Raw genomic sequence first — 19392 nt, forward strand, 5'->3', positions numbered from 1 at the left:
GTAGTAATGTATTTCTTAAATACTGTGGGAAAGAGGAGATAGGTGGAGAGAGATCCATCTTTACTGTTCCTCAGGTTCTCTGTCGTTGAAACCGATAGTATTAGCGGGACTAAACCACTGAGATTTTCAGCTATGATTTCCACCAAAACTTGCTGGTTTTTAATTTGTCTTGTAATTTTATGTCTAGAATGTTATAAAATATCCAATGGCGGTTTAAAGGAGGACATTTTTAAAAGATGTGGTAGATGCTTATGCGCTTTAAAGAGTCTTAGAGAACAAGGACAGGAAAGTACATTTTGGTCACAAATTCTTATCTATTTGAGAGTAAAATTCCATTTTCAAGCCATAATACAATTATATCCTGATCTGATGGATTTTTTTTAATTGAAGAAATTGAATAGAAATATATTTAAAAAAAATAAAATTGCTATCACAATGTTAAAATATTATAGTATTATATAAAATGGTATTTTCCCATAGTGAAATGGTAGTAATGATTAACAGGTAAAATAATTGTGATTTAACTTCTGAATATTCTTCTGGCCAGTGAGTTGGAGAATTTGCCTACCAGTTGTTTTGGACTTTTCTTTTTTTTTTTTTTAAAGTAATACATATTTGTTGCAGATTTTGATGCTTTTGTTGGAGATACTCCCAGATTAGACACCAGTGCACACAAAGCAAAAGCTCAGCTTGCTTTGAAAGTAAAACGCCAGCCACCTTCTCGATCAAAGCTGAAAGAATCGCTTGGGGCTGGACAGCAGACTGCAGATCTGCAGGTACTGATATTGGTAGATAATTACGCATTCAGGATCCTGCATGTATGTTCAGTTTTATCTGTATTTGCAATTTTGAGTGTTGTCTCTGCTTCATTCAGACTGTGACAAAGCATTGTATTTTTATGCTGTAAATGAAAACCCCTATTTGGGGTTCATACCACATGTCATCTCTGGTGTGTTCTTTCTGGCTTCTGCTTACTGAAAGATTTTGGTATAGTGACCGTGATATGTTGTGAAATATGTTTATCTATCATGTAATTCCCTCATCTGAAACAAGTTAGTTAAAAAATTTCTTCAAAAAGTAAATACTCTGAAATGCTTCATTATTCCATAAATAATCATTTAAGCCCACAAAAAGTATACAAGTAAAATATTCTAGCATGTTTCTGGAAAGCAGGTTAATTAGGGTGTGTATAGTTAGTATATGAAATAGCCTGTTGTAGAGGGAGAAGGCTGAGCTACTTCACATAGTCTAAAAAGTGGTTCCATTGAATTAGAATGGCCAAGATATACCAGAACATTTCTGACTTGGCTGGAGAAAGATGATTTGGGATGTGCACAAAGATCTGTGTATGTAACTTTAAAATTTTCTGAACTGAGTAAGTTTGTGTGTAATACAGCATATCCTTACATCTAGTGGAAGATCAGGTAGTAAATTATGTGTCGTGTTTGTCATAACTTTTGTATTTGTTGAAGGATGAGGATTCAGAAGATGCTGTTCTCAACAGAGAACTTTCCCCTGTGTACCTAACCAAGACCTTAGAAACAAGTGAAAAATTAACTCTCCCACGCCTGGATGACACAGATCGAAAGAGTGAAAAGCTTGAACAAACAGAAAGCACAGAAAGTCCTCTAGAGTCAAGTCCTTCTGCTTCCACACACTCTTCTCCAGTACACAAACCAAACAATGAAAATAGCACAATCACCACACGTTCACCTCCTCCTGAAGAGATGGCTCCAAATTCTCCTCAAGGGTATTCCAAGAGTGTTAAGCAAAGAGAAGCAAAAGGGAAAGGCAAAGAAGCCAAGGGTAAAATTTAAGGGTTTATTATTATTTTAATCTTTTGGGTTAAAGTATTACAGATTTTGGATGGAAATTATTATTGAACAATAAACTATTTGAGGGAAAGTGAATTGACACAGAACTAATTACCTGTTCTAAAACCAGTTCTTAACTCTTCAAGAAAGTTTAAAGTTATCAAAATGTGTGTAAGTTCATTGTATTCTATTTTTATTTATTGAAAGTAAGCAGTAGTATGTTCTGAAAATAAGCTTATCCTTTTAATTCCTCCATCTGCAACAAGTGCATTACCAAATTTCTACAAAAGCTCAACATTTCTGAAATAATTTACAGCACCAAGAATCTAAAAGATGCTTCCAAAATAAATGCTGTTTCAATAAAAATTATAGAAAGGAATAAGTCTAAATCAGTTTAGTAAAAGCTCTGACCTATAAATCTAAAGAGTCTAAATGGTTGCCTTGACATAAGCTAAAGGGGAGCTAAGTAATTGACTGTGGATAAGCAGTAAAGGTCCTAAGGCATTTTTGCAGAACACTAGCCTCTTAAGTGGCAGTGTATTGGAGAGTAAGTCTGACTGATTTCCTGATTCCCAGTGTTGACTTTGTGCTTCCAGATGTTATACAGGTGTTTAAACAAGATACGGATTCTGAATATTATGGGAATTACTGCAGTATTCATCTTGCCCTCTTAGGATATTTCTCACTAGGAAAAGGTTGAAGGTATTATAATCAGCTTAGTCACTACTAATCATCATTTGATTGAAATATTTGGCTTTTTTTCTTCAGTATAATTGAAAAAAGGATCAGATAAAATGTTTTAAATGCTTGATATATCCTCTAGTCAGCTAGCACAATATATAAAAGCAGATTATATTTACTGTCTTTTCTGTACTGCTCAGACAAAACCTTTCTTTTAATACCCTGAAAATAGGATTTGTTTTATACTCTCCTCATTCTATGTATTTCTATAGTCTTAAACAGAACTAGTCTCTACCCTAGCTTCTGTTAGTAAAAAAAAAACAAAACCAAAACCCCCACAATTTACCAAAGCAACTACTTCATATATAAGTGATTTTTTCATTCTTTTTTTACATTTTTTTTTTGGTGATGGATAAAGCATTGTAAACATTTTCCTAAAACTGGCAGTCACTGGAAGAGCTAATTAACGCAGTACATCAAAGATGAGAATTAATATTGAAAGCTTGCTCTTCGTAGGCAAAATGGCACTAAATGCTCGCTTGTTGCATTCTAAACATATTTAAATGTCTACCTATTATTTCATTGAAATAATCCTTTCTATTACCTTCCCATCCATTCATGTATCAGTCTGTACTTATTAGACTGTGTTTTAGAAATTACCCCTTTTCTAAGAATACTTCTTCTGGAGAGAAATGTGGAAACAAATGTCAGTATTAAAATTAATTCTTCTGGTTTTGTATTTAAGCTGACAGAAAAAATAATCAGTTTAACTGGTAGTTATAATTCATTGGATGTTACTTTTTTAGAAGTAGTGGTTAACTAATTAGATAAAGTTCTGATATTGATCAGAAACTACTGAGCAGATATTAAAAAAGGGGGGAGGAAAGGAAGCCTCCCCTGACTGTCCAGCATGTATAATTTAAGATAACCATTTATGTGTTTCAGGAAAGGTGGTGGGTGATGATAGTTGCCCTCAGTTTTGTGTAGTGAACATGATTTTTGTTCTTTCTGATCCTTGAAGTCATCCGTATGCATTACTTCATGTCAGTTGTCATCTTGAAGACATCTTAAAAGCCTACTTTGTCTCACAAAAAGCAGGCTTCATCTTTTTCATAGGCAGCTTAGTTATGCAACAGTCTTGGAGGAGCTTCAAAGTCCCAATTATTTCTTCAGAATAGTCACATTTTGTATATTGTTTCCAAGAAACTTGGTTTGTTAGGATCTGTCTGCTCTCCAGGTACTGGTTATCGTGTTGTTTCAGCACGTTTTCTGGAGCTAGCACCTTGCATTCATAGCCCATGTTCCAATTAGCTAGCTGGACTAGGTGGACTAGCTACTGAACCAGAAAAAATGTAAAAGGAAAGTCTTATAATACTTGAAGCATAGTAAAGGACAATTGAATGCTGTATTTGCTCAGCTGTTCCTTTGAAACTGATTTTCTTTAAAGCATCTTATTTATCCTGGTTATCTAGTTGGTGTATTTTAAGGTTGACGTTTTGCAAAAGAAAGAGGTACATTTTCATAAACCTATCTTAAACTATGGTTTAATTCACTGAAGCAAAATGCTGTGGTATGTTTTCTCTTTCTGTAGACAGTATAGAATTACTGTTTATCAAAAGCAATATTTTTGATCAGTCATAAGCAACTGTTGTGTTGTCATTTTTCAGTGGTACAGCACAGCCAGAATGATGGGAAGATGCCCTGAGAACAAGTTATGTTGATATGGCTGTAGTATTTTCAGCTAATATCTGCATGTGTGAATGTGAATTTCTCATATTTTAGTATCTTATTTGCTTACAAGCATCATCAGAATTACTTGAAACTTGCAAATCTTTTTGGAATAACTTTTTTATTTTTCACCCCACTATGAAAAGCAGAAGAAAAAAAAAGTGAAGATAGGACAGTAGAAACAAATGAAGGAACGTCATCAGGGAAGTCCAAAAGGAGATTTCCAGATTTTGGGTGAGATTTTGTTTGTGTTCATTTGGAAACAAATAGGTTTCAGTGTTACTTTTGGAGAGTATCATGTTTTCCCTCAGAGAATTTCCTGGGGTTCTTTGGTTTTTATCTGAATACACAATAGCTCTTGGGCATTTTCAGTGTTTATTTTGATTATATGTGGTCCTTGAAAGTACTTGCAGAATTCTGTCGTGGTTCTTGAGTAAAAGATGAGTAACAGTACTTTTTTTAATTACATGCATAATCTGCAAAATCATGCTTTGTATAACAGCCTAAATGTGGCTTTTTGTAACAGCTGGAATCAATGTTAAAAACTAGCTTATCAATTAAAAAAAAGTCACACTGTGTAAATGTAAATGCTTTATGAAAATTGTGGGTTTTTTTACTTCAGTGGATTACGGAAATCTGGAGGCAAGGGCAAGAAACACGAAAAAGAAAACCTAAGAGGTTCTCTGGATAGCAGGTAGTTGTTTTGTTTGTTTAATACATACATGGTGTATTTCTAAAGATTTTAACCTAAGTATCTGTTTTAAAATTATCACTACTATTTGACTTTAATACATTCAAGTATAACAGTGGTAGAATATGACGATTGGTAAGATGATATGGAGGTGAGCTTCTAATCTCCTGAATAAAGAAAAATACATTGAATAGTATAGAGGAAACAATAAAACAGGGTTACATTTGAAAGTGGCTCAGATGATTAACTCCTTGTGCTGTATCTTAGATATAAAACTTGTATGTTGTTTAGGAAGATTAATGTTGAGTAAGTTAAATTAACAAATTATTTGAAATTGTTAAATTGCGTGAAATATCTGCAAAAACACTTAAATTCGTGTTGTTCAATAATTCAGATTATTTTGGATGGCAATTTAAAGGCAAGTATTCTTTTCTTTGTAATTATCAATTGTGCTATGAAAAGGATAAGAATTAGTGGTGTGTGTTTCAAGTTTGTTGTTGTATTGTGTGTTGGTTGCGTGTCTGGAGACAGGGTGAGGTGGTTCGTTGTTTAAACGCAATTTAATCTACTTATTTCAGAGGTTCCCGGGAACTGTTGGATGACTCGGGCAACAATCTGTCTGCATCCGATTCAGATTCCCCTGTTCCTACTTGCATGCCTTTCTCTTGGTTTGGAGACAGCCACAAGGAGCCTCAGATTTCTAGTAGCAGCTCACTCTTTCCTCAGAGTGGGCAGGACAGTTGTGAACATGGTCAAGAGAAGAATAAGAGCAAGGTAAAGATGACTAATTTGTGCTTTGAATGTTTAAGCATTACATCTTGATAAAGTAAAAATATCAGTCTTTAGTATGTGGAACCTTGCTGACTTTGTCCTTGACCACATCCCCTCTTCCAAACGGTGCTGCAGAAGGCTGAGGCTTCACAGCCCTCACAAGCAGAAACTGTGTGAGCATTCCCATTCTCTCCTGTTCAGTTGAAGCATCAGTGGAGGCTATTCAGGCTGAATTAGCATCTAGGGAACAGTCACAGGGTATGTTATTTCACTGGTTTATAATGCTAAAGGTAATGCTAGCTTTAGGACAGCATAATTTTAAAAGCCAAATCTTTTTCCCTGTGTGATACAGTCTAGTACTTGGAGGAAGCGTACATAAATAGAGGTCAGCTTCCCAGGCAGTTCGCCAACCACCTCTTAGCGTACTGATATGTAGGGGTGACGTGCCAAACAGGTGGATGGTTTTCATTAACAAATCTAGTATTGAAAGCCAAGAGATGTATCTTCTAGGAAACTGCTTCTGAGTAACAGCCTTCTAATAATTTAAAGCCTTTTAACTAAGTCTTAAGAGGGAGACTACAGGGTTCAGTCATAATCATAAAGTTACCGTCTTCACAGCTTAAACTATTGGAAAGTAATGGCTGTAAAAAGTAAGAAGTGTAGTGTGTGCTGTCTAAATAGTTTGTTAAAACCCATTTCAGTGTAAGACCGTTACTAACAATCTTACTAACCTACCTCCATTCTTGTTTCCTTTGGATTTTGTCAAATTCAAAATTTATAGCTATTTGAGTAACCTTGAAAGCTATCTTTGAGTTTCACACTTTTTTTTTTTTTTTTTACTTTGGTTATCTAAAATGCCCTCTCATTTTTTCCTTTTTCTCCATGCTGTTAAAATGAAGTGAGTCACCAGTCTAGAAGAGAAACTTTCTGGGTTGTAGTCCATGAAGTCACTGACAATTTGCAAAGGCAGTTTCTTAAATTACATTTTCTTTTCTTAGTGTGAATTTACAGTCCCTATGACGGGAGTAAGCTGTCTGCACACAAAGTTTGTAAAGTGGTTTTAGAACCACTTACCATAGCACAGGAACTTAAGAAGAGCTGAAATTTTTAATCTCTGAAGTACACTAACACTTTACAGAATACTGTCCACTATGTGTCAGTCTTACGTATTTACATGAAGCATGCAATGGCCAAAAGATGTTTCTTGGGTAAGTAACCCAAGGATCTTGGGAGTGCAAGATCCATGTTGAAGAGGGTATGCATACAAGGTGGTACAATTTTTGATTAAATGGGAGTGCATGACTGATCTCCTAATAGGCTATAGCAAAGTTACCAAGAGATGTTTTCTGTATAGGTAAACATTCAGTGGTTTAGCTTTCAAAGTCTTTGGTTCAGAAGAACCCATTCATCCCCACTTCATTCATCCTTTGTATGATTCAAATGATTTTTCTGAGCATAGTAGAAGTCCCACTTGCATTTCTACTATAAGCTCCCGTAATGTGCTTAAGCACCCCTTAGTGATGTTTATATAGATGCTTTTCTTGGCAGTCAGAAAGGTATAGATCTTACCAGATTCAGTGCTCTTTTCTTTTTCATGTTGCCTTGAAATAATAGCCTTTTCTTCTCATCGTTGTATATTTAAGTTGATTATCACTTTAACCTTCCAGCTGGTTTCTGGCCTACTGTTTTTTGTTTCCTTGTCATGCTCCAGTATGTAATTGCAGTTCACTGCTCAATTTCTTTAGTACCAGTTGCAAACCAGCAGCTGGAAGAATATACAAGTCTTCCTTCAACTATCTTCCTGCTTTATAAAATGGTAGAAAGCTGACCCTGTTAAACAACACATTCTCATACATTTATTAATCCTAAAATCATGCTCAAGATTTCCAAAGTCAGGCTGGTTTTACTTTGCAACATTTGGGGTCTTTTATAATGACAGTAATGAGACAGTAGCTACTGCTTGGAATGAGTAATCTTTGTAGGTCTTAACCTGTAGTTGATCATTAAGTTTGTACTACAATTACAAGACCTTGGTAAACCTCACCATGAAAAGACATTAAAACTGAAAAAGAACTGTGCTTGACCACTCAGCAGTTAGTCTTGTTACTAAAAGAACATAACAACAAGAACAAAATCATCTTCCCAGAATTTAAAGAAAGAATACTCCTTTTTGTTGACTTTAACTCCGTAATATTTATTGCTTTTATGTCTGTAGTATCCCATATGATCAGGTGAAAATGTTTCTTACAGAGCAGGTAAAAGTAGAAGCCCTAACATAAGAACTTTGTCATGCAGAAATCTCTAACTTTTGTACTGCATCTTTTGCATTGTCTGTAATTTCTGTAGTTGAGTTTAAATATTGATGGCATAAGGAATTAAATTAAATTTAAAGTGGGTTCTGTTTCTGCAAGATTTGCCTTTTAAAATTATGATACCTAGAAGGTTTCTATTTTCTTAAAATGATACTGAGTTTAGTCTTAAACTTCTAATTTGGCAAACTAATGAATCAGCTTTTTGTTCCTTGTGAAAGCTGGAAACATAAGGACTAAAATCTTGTGATCTGAGTTTTGCAGACTGTTCTGCCTTATGAGATTTCTAAATGACACAGTTTGTAAATTAGTCCCTTTACATAATCTGCCGCTTGATTTAGTCCCATTGATACAATGCAAATATGTACATACCACTCAGGTGTATGCAGTGTTTAATTTTGGCTGCAAGGAAGAACACTGGGATGTAAACCGTTTATATCCTAGTACCTTAGGAAGCATACCTATAAAACCTCTTCTATCTGAATTCTGTGCTCTTCCAGAATAAAAAAAATCTTTGTAACTGGCTCTCAATCCTTAAAAGGAAGCTACTACTTCTTTAAACCAAATAGAAGCAGGGGGAGGAGAAAACGCTACAGCTGGTGCTGACATGCTTTACTTTCGGTTATGTTTTCTTCATTTTTTTTTTTCTAAAGTCTCATTAAATATTTTTCTCTAATATCATCCTCTTTTTTATTCTTTTGTTGTTTGCTTGTTTTTTGAATTTTTTTTGTACCACTTTGTTTCTGAACTGCCCTTGATTGCTCTGCAAAGGTAGAAGGAGTGAACTGAGGGTAACTAAAAGGAAAGCTCCTAAATAGGTTTTCATTTTGGGATGAAATTAATTGGAGAATAGGTTGGTGGACAAAGTATTCTGTTGTTTCTGGTAATACCTTTTACATCTAAAAAACTGAAGAAGTACCTAAAATATAATGTAATTTATAAAATAATCTACATGGGTAATTAGAACTCTGTTTTTCAGTTATGTACAGTACCACCCTATGAAAGGTAGCAGAAAAACTCAAGTTGTGCTTTGGGTTGGGGTTGTTGGGGTTTTTTGTTTGTTGGTTTGTGGTAGAGTTTTCCTTGGGTATTGTTTTGTTTCTTTGGGTTTTTTTTTGGTTTTGTGGGTTTGGTTTGGTTTGTTTTTTTTTTTTGTTAAGACTGTAAATGTGTAGCAGTAATTTAGGGGAAAAAGGGAGTGCAAAGATCAAGTATCCACCCTAAAGCCAAGGCCAGAACAAAATTTAGAGTTGAGTTTAAACTAAAATCAAGTTTAAACTAAAATCAAATTTAAACAAGAACATCAAGTTTAAATCAAGGACACAAATACAGAAGTACTCAATGACGACAACTGCAAAAACATAGTTCTAAGTTCAGTAACTTATAGGAGCATCAGTTACTGAAGAAAAATGTCTGTAACATCAGTTTAATTTAGGATTTCAAATTATTTATGCATATAGGGTATAGTACGGCATCCTTATAAAGTGTAGTTACCTGATTAGACACGTAGATAAAATAACGGTAAATAATTGCTTACTGTTTGTAGACAACACAGGGTAGTGCTGAGAAATAAAATTTAGAAAAGCAAAAGTAGGAGGCATGATTTTGGCAGAGTTATTTTTTACTCGCTAAAGAAAAGTAATGTTGGAAATGGAGGTAATCAAACTAGAAAATATTCTGTGAAACACATACATTGGTATTCTTCAGGAGGACTTTCTTACCAAACCTGCTGTGAAGTTTTCAGGTACAGCAATCTGGGGATTTTTGTACTCTTCAGCTTCAGTCATAAGCTGCTCAGGTAACCTGCCTGAAGTTGTACATGTAGTGGCTGCTAAGTAAGTTTGAACCTAGATCCTGCTGCTTTTGGATGCAAAGGCATGCATACAGATCCAAAAGCTTCCTTTAAACACAGACTAAGTGTAACAACTAAATGTAAACAATAAATGCTATGAAGATTTTACATTCTTTCAATATGATAGTTCTTACATTAGTCATATTTCTAACCTGAACTTTAATTTCTTAGTTTTTTTAAAAATATAGTAGTAATTTATTAAAAGAATATATTTTTAAAAATCTTTCATTTCATAAGAGTGTTCTATTTTGAAAATAATTTGTTCAGGCTGTCAAACTACATAATTTCTGTAGATTTACAGTGTTAAACCATTTTTTGTAAAGACAGAAATAACTGCTGAATTTCTAAAATGTTCAGCTTTGTCATAGTGTTTTTACACTATTTGGTACTTTAGCTATAAAGATTTTATATAGCCTGATACAGTCCATTTATTATAAAAATTATTCAGAAAGATGTTTTACATCTATATGGTATTTTTTATATCAAGGTAGTTTTCAGATTATACGATCCTGTGCTTCAAATGCAGCCACCTAAAAACTGAATCATAGGATAATTTGGGTTGGACCTGTAAAGGTCATCTAGTCCAGTGCCCCTGCAGTGAGCAGGGACATCTTCAACCCAATCAGGTTGCCAAGAGCCCCAGTCCAGCTTGGCCTTGAATATTGGGCATCTACCACCTCCATAGCAACCTGTTCCAGTGCTTCACCACCCTCATCAAAGCTGTTAAAATGAACAGCAGTACAAAATCTTAACTCAGTATTTAAAGTTTTGGAAAGCTTGTCCTTAGGCAAGCTCTGTATTCTCTATTCGTGGACTAACTTGAACCCTGATCTTTAAACTGCTGAAAGCTCCTTGCTGTTCCAAATCTCAACGTATGTTAGGCAGAGACAGCCTATTCATTTCACTGTTGACTGCAGTGGTTCGATAATGGGCCACTATGAAGTCTAAACCTAGCTCTTGTTTTCAGAAACTTTGGAATTTATGGGGGCACTTCTGTGCCATGGGAATCTTAATGACAGTAAACAGTTAGGACTGATCTTTATCTCACCAACAGAACAGTACCTTCTGAAGCACATTCATAGTACTTGTGTAGGTTTGAGTGGAATACAAACTTTGTATGAATAATTCCAGCAAATAAGTCTTAAATTGCTTCTCCTCGAATGTGGTATGCCTGCTGAAAAAGTAACCACATGTATTTCCTTGTGTATTAAACTTCATTTGGGGTTATGACCGATTCTCCACACAAGGTGCTTTTATTGGGGATATTGCTTTAAATCTTTTACTATGTTCTTGAATTCATTAATTTAACAAGAACAAGTCAGATGCTTGATGTCATGAGTGCATTTCCTATGTAATCTAAGGATAACTAAATTGTACTTTATTTTCATTTTTTAACAAAAAAATACTAGAATGTCACCTTATGACTTGCTTTTCCAAAAAGTGAGTTAATAAAACGTTATTTCCACTTGTTTGCAGAGTAGAGTTGTCATAGATGACACATACCATAGCAAGCCAAGTTGTGAACTTTCAGGGTTAGTGACAGAGCCAAATCTGTCAGGTCGTTCACACACTTTAACCTTCTCTTCAAATGAGGTGAGTTTCAAAGTGTGTATATGTGTGTTGTTGATGTTGTTGTTCACACTACAGCGTGTTTAATAGAAACAGATGTGTGTAATGTGACACTAGATGGCTGTTTCCATATTTGAATGTTTCATATTTGAATATTTGAATGTTGAAGAACACTGTAAAGAATCAGCAGTTGTTACTGAACTCAGGATACTGATTAGTAGATGCCTTATCAGCCTTTTGTATTCTGATCCTAGTTATAGCATAGCAGTTGGAATTAACTCTTTCTGATCAAATTGCAGTTTCTAATTTTACATATAACACCTTTCTATTCGACTAATTTAAAGCAACTTCCTGGGTGAATGAAAACTGCAGTGTTTGTGACCTTGCCTTCACATCTGTGCAAGTTTGTTTTGCCATAAAATTTCATCTATGTAAAAACAAACAAAAGGAAAAAGAAAAAGGAAGATAAAAAGGCAGACTGTAATGGTTCTGATATGTAACTAGAAACTAGATACCTGAAAGTCAGTGGTTGTTAACACTGGAGAACTTGCTCCTTTGGCTACAGCTGAAACCTGAAGTCTACACTTTGGTAACATTCTGAGATATTGTTTCATGCAATATTTGACTTGTGTGCATCATTATAGATTAAATCCATTATAGCCTAGGAGGAGTCATTAAGATCAGAACAGTCATCTTCCAGAAATGAGTTGGAGGGCTTGCCAAACTGATAGTGATAATGCTTGAAGAAAAAAAAACTACATGGTGATTCATGAATGTGTGGGTTTGTTATTTATTCTTAAACCAGGCTTTGGTGAAAATCTTAAGGTATTCCAGTAATATGTAGGAAGTCAGAACAGTTTTACAATATTATAAATGTAAAATCCTGACATAAAATCAGGTGTCAAAAATCATATAACTGGAGTACAGCTTTCAGTAGTGGATTAATATTTTGAAGATGTTTATCAGAGATGACTGTCATAGATACTGGAGTTCCTCTGGTTTCATTAAATCTACCATTGCAAGTACTCCCCGCTGTTTCTTGAACGGAATGGTTCATGAATGGAACATGTGTTTCTGAAACTTTCAATCAGTAGAAGTTAAAATCATTAAGATTTTAACAGACCGAAATATCTGCTTGACTGCTGTTCTTTGATCAGTGTTATAACTTTCTTATTCTAAAATTCAAGCAAAAGTTGTCTGTCATTAATTGTGCACATGTAAAGTGATGATTTAAGCCTTTTCTTGTTACAGATTAGCTCAGATTCTAGTGTTATCTCTCGTTCACATTGCTTATACATATGACAAGAGAAAGTTGTTTGTACCTTTTCAATAATTGATTATCAGGGTCTGTTCTGAGGTTAATGATAAATGTCTCTAAGCTGGTTTCTGTTTTGGAAAGCAGTATATGTGCAGGGAAATAGTTCTGTTCTTGTGGTTTCTTGATCAGTAGTGCAATACATTGAGGTCTAGGAAAAAGTAAGTAAGCAAACATAGTAATCCTTAACTTAGGCTCTTTGCAAGTAGAATTTTCTATCTGGTGCTTGTTTTTTGATGGATATTTATGAACCCATCCAGGGATCATGCTAGCCCACATAACCCCTGCTTTCAGAGGAGTGGCATTATAGCATTTTGCTCTACAAATCCTGGAAAGAGACCTCCACTCACAGGTGGTTAGCAGGCTAGCTGGTTAACCCTTCTTTAATCTGTTAAATGGTGTGATGGCATTGGTGTGTTCTTGGGGGTTGTATTTTTATCTTTAGTCTTCAATATTTCTGCATTTGCTTTCTGAATCATCTGCATTTTTATGCAGCAGCACATGGTTTTCTTATTCTTCCACATCTTACAAATACTTTTAGTTCTGCTTTCTGTATATGAAGCTGATCTTTGTGTGTGTGTGAGTGTGTGGTGGCTTTTTGGGGGACTGTAACCCTGATGTACAGCCACCTTGGGACAGTCCTCCTGTCTCTGGAAGAACAGTAGGGGACTGGAAAAAAAAATATGTAGATGTGTTATTTAATGATCGATAATTACTCATAAAATCAGTGTTCTTCACCTTATTCATCTATGCTTTCCACTTTCCTATTCATATTCTTAAAAAAAACAAACCCCAAACTCAAGTAGTTTCAGGTATGCAAAATTCAAATCACACAGGATTAAATATCTTCCTGTTCACTTCTGTGAGATGATGTCCAAGTCTTTCAATACTGATTCAGTTTTTGGTACAACTTCTTCTGGTTTTAGAGTTGTCTTTTCCAATATGAAGTAGGAGTTTGTTAGCAACTGATAATGCTAAAAAGCATAGATCAGAATTAGTAGCTCATTCTGGAAGACTTCCATGACATGTCTCTTAGCTGCTCTAATCCTTGCTGCTTGGAAGAGCTGGTGCAGAGAGTCCCTAGGATTCTGCTGGGAGACTTCATTCCCTTGGTGAAGTGAATGAATCTGGGCCTCTTTGACAAGAGTATACCTTCTTCAAATACTAGCGCTCTGAAGCTACAGAAGCAAACTTGTTGCATGGCTAGCACAGATGAAATAGATTTGTGAGTTCCGACTAGAATACAACATTTAACACTTTTTCCAGTATAAAGGAGATGGCTATAGAGAGATGTATACACGGACACATGTCACCCCTACAAAAGGTAATAATAAATATATATAAAAAAATTTACATGTGGCAATATATATTCTAGTATTTCTGGCTGCTGGTAGACCAGCCCCAACTCTGAGATACAGGTCAAACTTATAATGTAAAAAGTGTCCCCTTTTTTCTGTATCATCCGTGAATGCTTGCCTAGGATGAGACAAAGTTAAAAGTTACCAATATTTATTTTCTATTACAGTATCACATTGGGGAGTACTGTTACCTAAAATGTTTTAAAATAAACTGGCATTTTGAAATACCTTTTAATAATCCTCTCAGTGAATCTTCTTTCTCTGTACTCCTCTCTTGCTCGATAGCTTGCATAGAAAACTCAACTGTGCCCCAGTTGTCTTCATACAGATGCTGTATAGAACACTTCAAGCAAAACCTTTTCTAAAGCCCTTTGTGGCTATTTTATGGAAATTGCTCCTCTTCTTCTGCACATCAGGAAGGTGGATGTGTTCACGCTTCTTATATATACAGAAGCATTTTAATATGGATTAGGAGCTCATTTTTGAAGTAAATCTCCTGGCAGCCTCGTCTTGCCTTAATTTGATTTATCTTGGAAATCAAATCAGATGTACCAGGAACACTGTTGGAGCACATTCTAGCTGGTGGTGGCCATTGAGTGTGTGTGACCAGACTAGGGCTATTTGGAAGTGAAAAATCTGTCAAAATGCTTGCAGTATGTGTTTTAGGACATCAGCACAAATTCTTCTGCGCTACAAACTTCTTCCTACTTAACTGCACTAATGTAACCACTGTCTTTTTGATTCACACACCAAGGAAAGCAAAACATTTCTCATTACATGTAGTCCTCTGATACAGCAGAAATTTAAAATTGTATTTGTTTCACCTGAGACGTGTTCTATGTTGTGCTTTCAGATCCAGTTATCATCAGATCATGTGACAAGCCTAGGTATTGCTATCTTTCACATGCAATCACCAGAATTATTTTGTTATATTGAATCAACTCTCAAATTTTCCATCAAGGGAGTTGGATTTTGAGAGATCTCTCCCATTTGGAGCTGTAGTTGTTCATCTGAAACTTTACGAGGGTCATGTCCCAGATTCATCACTAGGAAGTTGCTTATTTCTATGTTTTCTGTTTACAAATGACATGCATAAAGCTTGCTTTACAAAGTGGGCATACTTTCTGCTGTTCTGCAAGTATCTTTGATAAATAGTGGAAGCTGCCTAGTGGAGCAGTCTGCAAGTCTAATGCAGCCTGTACTGAATCATGAGCTACTGAGAGATCATTTTGGATAGTTAATAAAACTTCAGGTAACTCTGATGTTACTGATTTAAGTATCACACCTAGAATTTCTTCTGTACAGACACTGAGCTCTGTTTTATGTAGCTTTTCTTTTGTAATGAAATCATAGAGTGCTTCAGGATGAACCAGCGGTACCTTTTTCCCCTCAGAAGCCAGCTGAAATTGAAGCAGGGAACTTCAAAAGCAGCGTGCACTGGCAAAGTGTACTTTCAGTGGAAGGCCACAAACTCTTATGTTTCTGAAATGGTCTTCTACTAGGCAGACCCTTTAAAATGTTGATGTGATGGCATTAGATGGAAGAATACACAGTCATCTATTTTTAGAAATGTACCAAATTTAGTAAAACTGTAGCTGGAACAGTAAAGCTCACCAGATTTACTATTAGAGTTGCTTTTGTTCTGGATTTCCTTCACTTACATCACAGCAACACAGCTGAAGTGTTACTTGATTCTCCTTGGTGCTGTGTAGGGCAGTATATAACATGAGGATTGAACTATCTTAACCAACTAACTGAGGAACCTTCTTCATTGTTGGAATGCATCAAATGTAAGCTTTGCTATATAGTTTCTTGGAGAAAACTATTTATGTTCTTTAATTCTGACTTAAGTTTATGTTGAATGTTGTGTCTTTTTGTTTATAGCATACTCGTAGGCAAACTGACTGTAAGCTGTGATCTCAAGAACTTAAGTACTTTTGGCACTAAAGTATGTTTAAGAGTGTGTTTTGTAAATCAAATTCAGTTGGCACCTGGAATTCAACACCAAGTAAAACATTGCTCACAGTGACTTTTCTCAATTCGTTAGGCATTAGATGATGAATTTACAACAACAGGAAAGCAAAATCAATGGCACAGTAGACCTATATCTGAATGGACCACCCAGCAAGTATGCCACTGGTTAATGGGAATGAACATGGAGCAGTATATTACAGAGTTCACGGCTATGAACGTAGATGGACAGCAGTTAATGCAGCTCGACAGTGAGAAGTTAAAGGTACGTAAATATCCCAGGATAGATTTTTAACTGTGTGAATTTCTCTGTTTATTCAGACATAATTTTAACCTTAGAGAGTCTATTTTCCCATTTTCATGACTTTTTAAGGGCTAGGGTTTCACTTTTTAAATACGTGGAGACAATACAGTTAGCTGAGAACTTAGTAACTGATTGTACAGTTAAAGACAAGCCATTTTTAGCCATTTTTTCAGAAAAATACATAATATTTCTTCCTTGTTTGTATCTTGAGGAAATCAAAATAAGCATAATTCCCCAAATGGGCCTGATATATCTGTCTTCAGTCTTGGCATGAGGTCATATCAAAACAAGATCCAGCCATTCCAAATGCACAGAAATTCAGGATCCAGTTTTAGCAATATTGTTTTTTCCATATCTGCTCCTCAGGAAGGCTAAAATCCTATCTGGTGACCTTTTAAATGTGTTTTTTTAGTCCTGCTTAAAAAAAAAAAATCTCTTGTAAATCTTTCTTGGAGCCTTTTCTTGCCATTTTACCTCTGGAAAAACTGTATGGTGTGTATCCCCTTACAGTGCTAGTAAACTTTCAGGTTTTCTTTCTTGTTAGATTATCAGGCTGCATTTTGGACAGGCAAGATGTGTGACTAAAATGAGGCTTATTGGTCTGTGTATTCTGGCATAAGGCCAAATTATTAATGATCTGTAGTAGGTTTTGAGTGTTTTAGGGAGAGGGGAAAGAAACTATTTAGCTTCAGTCTCCAAAATATACCTGCATTTTAGAATACACGTGCACCCAATGACCTGTGTTTTGTTAGATAGATATTTCCTTGGACATATGAAATACCCCTTACTGGTCTACCAAATAACTGTCTGTGGGGAACTTTGGGTGTTGATGCTTAAAGCTTCATTTACACATAATGCCATTCAGCGTTCCATAGAGCATGATCGAGTGCTGTCTGTAACTTGGAATCGGGTACTGCCACCTGCTGATCAAAACTCAGTGTGTGCTGTTTACTTTGTGATACACTTTTTAATAACACTTTAAAGTCCTTAACATTAAAAATCAAAGAGTAGTTACTGAATATAAATTCCACTTGTATGAAAAGATTTTGACACTACTACTTCTTTTGCTATTTGCTGAAAATTATCAGGTGTCTACATGTTTATAAACTGCAACTAGAAGCTGTTATTTCACAACTGAACAAGAGTAGGCCCTGGTTTCCTTGCTTACTTTGAAACCCAGATGATCATTTACAATGCTCTTGAGGCTGTTATTTTTCAAATAAATGGGCTATCTAGCAGCAAAATGAGTAACACTTTCCTAAACTGTTCATACACATACATACTGTTGACAGCGCTGTTGGAAGAAATAATGATGAGGTATTTTTCTTTCTTCCCCCCTCCCTTCCCCCCAAAGGCTTTGGGAGTTTCCAGTCAAAATGACCGATCAACAATAAAGAAAAAAATTAAGGATATTAGAAAAACACAAGAAAAACTGGAAAAGCAGAAGGAAAAGTTTCAAAAGAAGGAGAGAGAAGTTCGCAAGACTGGCAGAGTGGTAACCACTCTTGAATCAAGCTGCTAAAATGACCCTATTTTAGTGCAGACTTGGTTCATCTTGAGGAAGTTCAGCAGATTTGTATATAATTGTATAATTGAGGGAGGAGGGAAAGTGCAACAGTTTTTCATGGTAGGTGGTTTTTTACTTTTTAATTATGGTCCCTCCCCATTACAACCCAATGAAATGAAATAATGTTTTCAGTATTTTTATTCCTAGTTGACTCTGCCTGTACTAATAGACAATAATTTAACTTTCTGCCTTAAGTAATATTTGTGCTTCTAAGACCTCAGATGCCCTTTTCATTGAAATTGTTTGTGGAAAGCAGAATACTGTATTAAAAATCATTCCAGTATCAGTCAACCAGCATTTGATAGAGTTGAACCTGATAGAGGGACAGTAGAAAAATCCTGCCATCAAATTCAGTCTGTGACAGTCTGTTTATCTGTTGCCACTAAAAATGTATAGTAAAAGTTAAGTTTAAGAAAACAGTAATGTCAAATTAATTTAAAAAGAAAGCATGTATTTCAAATTTATGGATTATTTTGTTTAAATTCTTGTATTTCTGGGATTTTCCTTCAAAGTTCACCGTAGTAGCATATTGGGTTTGAATTTTATTTGTTGCAACTTACTGAGAAAATAACAAGAAAAGCAGTTTCACAAACTACATACACAAAAATAGTTAAGTTTTCTGTACACTCCCCATAAGGTGTTGGGACAAGGTTTAAACCTATAAATAAGATCTTTTTTAACCTATTTTTCCTAAATAATACATAGTTTTATAGATTTACACTATGAATGAGATCAATTTGCAATACATGTATTTCTCTTTTCTACCTGCTACACGATTTTTTGTGGACCAAATTTATATATTTGCTAATTTTAAACTATACTGTTTTTCAAACTTAAAATACTGAGGGAAAAATTGTAGGGAAAATTATCACTGAAGCACTGGGTTTCTACATTGTACTTAAACGTTCAATTGTAGACTACAGTTTATTTCTCTTTAAAGGAGGATTTGATTCTCGGAATAGTTTAGAACATGAATTGGTGTTTTGTATATTTACATACTATTTTCTAGAGCTACTACAACAGCACTTCTTTAATTAGATTATTGCAGAAACTTAGACTAGTTTAAATATCTGTTCCACAGTAGAACAAAACTTACATTATCTGTTTATGTGGACCAAGTTCTCCTTTAAATCTGTGGACTGTTTTTCATTTTAATTAAATGAATGAACTTCACTGTTGGTGTTTCACAGTTGTGTTTCTTTTTTTTTTGTATAAATGTCTTATGAAGTTCAGCAAAAGAACTGTGTGGAAATGCTTCTGCACACTGTGCATTTCCAAAATAAAGTTTGAAATCTTGGTAATTATTACTTTTAAGAAAAGGTTCAATTTTCAGTTTTGTTTGTTAACCAACAATTCTTTGGTCAAGATTTAACTTATCTACTTTGTTTCCAGTAGTTTTCAGTTTGTACTCAAAATTTACAGACCCTGTGCCAAAGAGGAATGCTGCCCTACCGATAAAAGG

The 19392-nt window shown here is 35.1% G+C and overlaps 1 protein-coding gene across 8 annotated transcripts in view; it reads left to right on the forward strand.

The window, feature by feature from the left end:
- The window catches only part of LOC134156595 (neurabin-1-like), a 41873-nt gene extending 22770 nt beyond the window's left edge, over positions 1-19103 (forward strand). For 4 of the 8 annotated variants that reach the window (XM_062604768.1, XM_062604770.1, XM_062604769.1 and 1 more), the window contains exons 12-19: positions 625-776; positions 1473-1806; positions 4370-4457; positions 4846-4917; positions 5493-5688; positions 11323-11439; positions 16136-16324; positions 17718-19103. In XM_062604768.1, the coding sequence (XP_062460752.1) occupies positions 625-776; positions 1473-1806; positions 4370-4457; positions 4846-4917; positions 5493-5688; positions 11323-11439; positions 16136-16324; positions 17718-17885 (1316 nt within the window). In that variant the 3' untranslated portion in view covers positions 17886-19103. Of the gene's footprint in view, positions 1-624; positions 777-1472; positions 1807-2410; positions 2517-4369; positions 4458-4845; positions 4918-5492; positions 5689-11322; positions 11440-16135; positions 16325-17717 lie in introns of those variants that run through there. The other 4 variants (XM_062604772.1, XM_062604773.1, XM_062604774.1 and 1 more) reach the window with 4 other exon arrangements.
- Positions 19104-19392: the final 289 nt, after the last annotated feature.

This window comes from Pezoporus occidentalis, unplaced genomic scaffold (assembly GCF_034315485.1).
Source record: "Pezoporus occidentalis ecotype Australia unplaced genomic scaffold, CSIRO_AGI_Poc_V1 ctg88, whole genome shotgun sequence".
Lineage (NCBI taxonomy): Eukaryota > Metazoa > Chordata > Aves > Psittaciformes > Psittacidae > Pezoporus > Pezoporus occidentalis.